Below are 2,446 nucleotides of genomic sequence, written 5' to 3'. Positions count from 1 at the left end.
CCAGGCGGCGCTCGCGCTTCTGCCCCTGCAGTCGACCGTGTGTGAGAAGATCATGGAGCTGCTGGGACAGAACGAGGTGGACCACCGGCAGCGGAAGCTGGTCATCCTGAGCCAGGACAGGTTCTACAAGGTCCTGACGACAGAGCAGAAGGCCAAGGCCTTGAAGGGACAGTACAACTTCGACCACCCAGGTAGGTGGAGGCCAGACCTCGGCTGGACGGGGTGCAGACAGGTCCCAGAGCCCATCCGGAAACTCCCCAGGCGCCGGCAGCGGGGTGGGCTGTGCGCTGGAGTCAGGAGGGCTTGGCTGAAGGCTCCGGGCCCTGAGTGCCCCTGCAGGAGCTCAGTGGAAGATTCCACTCTGCCTGGCTGTCGGTTTCAGCCCTTTCCTGCGGAAGAAGGTCTGCGAAGCGGCAGTCTAACTGTAGTCATTTCCAGAAAGAGAGAAGCAGAGGCAGAGCTTACCCACCTCCCAGCGACAGCCAGTCCGGGAATCCGTGTGTCCCAATTTCCGGGTGGGGATAACATTTCTGTGTCCCAGCTTTGCAGGTGGCACTGCCTGAGGGTGGCAAGGACCAGTTCCTCCTGTGGCTTACAGGACTGCAGAGGGTCCTGTCACTGCCAGTTGTAAACTGTAGGGGCAGATGCTAGTCTCAATGTTCTGGGGTACTTGGTGACCCCAGCACGCAGCGTTCCCTCCTGTCCGCTGCATGCGGGTGGCTGGCTTGTCTTGCCCTTTGTTCCGTCCCGCAGATGCTTTTGACAATGACCTGATGCACAGGACTCTGAAGAACATCGTGGAAGGCAAAACTGTCGAGGTTCCAACCTATGATTTTGTGACCCATTCCAGGTAAGCTGGGGCCGAGGAGAGGGGCCAGCTAGGCCATCCCTTCTGGGGCTCCCACAGACGCCGCACAGTGGCCCTTGCCCCAGTTGGTTTCTGTAGACACCCCCACCTCCGTGATCCGTGCCCCCCACGGCATCAGCACCTCGGGACTGAGGCCGACTGCACAGGGCTCATTCCGCATCTCCACTGCTCAGGCTACCGGAGACCACGGTGGTGTACCCTGCAGATGTGGTCCTGTTCGAGGGCATCCTGGTGTTCTACAGCCAGGAGATCCGCGACATGTTCCACCTGCGCCTCTTCGTGGACACAGACTCCGACGTCAGGCTGTCTCGCAGAGGTAGGACGCTGCGGCCCATTGGCCCCGGCCGAGGCTGGCACAGGTCCTGAGGTCTGAGCGCCGCCCCGCTCCTGTCGCTGCAGTTCTCCGGGATGTGCACCGAGGACGGGACCTGGAGCAGATTCTGACCCAGTACACCACCTTCGTCAAGCCGGCCTTCGAGGAGTTCTGCCTGCCGGTACCTCCTCGCTTGTTCCAGCGTCCTGTTTCTCCCTTTCCGAAAGGACACACGGTCCCCAACTGCGAGAGCACTGAGGCTTGGGTGGAAGTGATCTGATTTAAAATGGGGAAGGATTTAGCCTGTTTTATAGCCACGTGCCCAGGGAAGAGTTCTCTTCTCTGCCCTCACTCCTCTGGCCTAAAAAGCCCCTCATCTCACCCACATCCACACTGGCCCGTGTCCACACTGGCCTCCTCCCTGCCTCGGGCCTTACCCACATGTCACCTGTGTTCGCACTGAATCTCCCCCCTCCCCCACCGGTTCCTTCCCAGCCTCTCTGCCTGCTGTCTGTTTTCCAGGGCACCGGGCACTTGTTCCTCGCTTGCTTGGAGGGTAAACTCCGGGCAGGGACTTCTGTCTGTCCACTCCCAGACCAGGTCCGGCCCGTAGGGGGCGCTGAGTAACTGCTCCTCCCCAGGCTGGGTGCCCCTTTGGGCCTCTCAGGTCCCAGCCTGCCTGTAGAGAGAAGGAATTCCCTGTGGTACGGCTGCCTGTCTTTTCCCCTGTTTTGTGCTTCTAACTTGGCAGGACTAGCTCTACTCAAATTAGAGTGGTGTTTTTTCTTTTTAAGTTTTTATTTATTTAGTAAATTTTTTTTTTGAGTTGGAGTCTCACTCTGTTGCCCAGGCTGGAGTGCAGTGGCATGCCCACGGACCCTGCAGCCTCGACTGCTGGGCTCAGGCGATCCTTCCACCTCAGCCTTCCGAGTAGCCAGAATTATAGGCATGCGCTACCACGCCCAGCTAATTTTTTGATTTACCGTAGAGACGAGGTCTCTTCAGGTTGCCCAGGCTGGTCTCGAACCTGTGGGCTCAAGCTTTCCTCCCGTCTCTGTCTCCCAAAGTGCTGGGATTACAGGCTGAGCCACCACGCCTGGCCAATTTATTTAATTTTAAGTCGGATCTCACTCTGTCACCTGGCTGGAGTGCAGTTGCATGATCCTAGCTCCCTGCAGCTTCCACATCTTGGACTCAGGTGATCCTCCTGCCTCAGCTTCCCCAGTAGCTGAGACTACAGGTGCTCACAACCATGCCTGTTTAAT

The 2,446-nt window shown here is 58.4% G+C and overlaps 1 protein-coding gene across 2 annotated transcripts in view; it reads left to right on the top strand.

The window, feature by feature from the left end:
- The first annotated feature begins 6 nt into the window (after window positions 1-6).
- UCK1 (uridine-cytidine kinase 1) overlaps window positions 7-2,446 on the top strand; it is a 5,712-nt gene continuing 3,272 nt past the window's right edge. Inside the window, exons 1-4 of one of the 2 annotated variants that reach the window (XM_021708646.1) lie at window positions 7-191; window positions 754-850; window positions 1,042-1,184; window positions 1,268-1,362. In XM_021708646.1, the coding sequence (XP_021564321.1) occupies window positions 53-191; window positions 754-850; window positions 1,042-1,184; window positions 1,268-1,362 (474 nt within the window). In that variant the 5' untranslated portion in view covers window positions 7-52. The remainder of the gene's footprint in view (window positions 192-753; window positions 851-1,041; window positions 1,185-1,267; window positions 1,363-2,446) is intronic. The other variant, XM_021708647.1, reaches the window with a different exon arrangement.

The sequence above is a fragment of the Carlito syrichta genome, unplaced genomic scaffold (genome assembly GCF_000164805.1).
Source record: "Carlito syrichta isolate Samal-C Ts95f unplaced genomic scaffold, Tarsius_syrichta-2.0.1 Scaffold143244, whole genome shotgun sequence".
NCBI classification, from domain to species: domain Eukaryota; kingdom Metazoa; phylum Chordata; class Mammalia; order Primates; family Tarsiidae; genus Carlito; species Carlito syrichta.
Note: the sequence above shows the minus strand (reverse complement) of the source record. Positions and strands in the feature narration are given on the sequence as shown.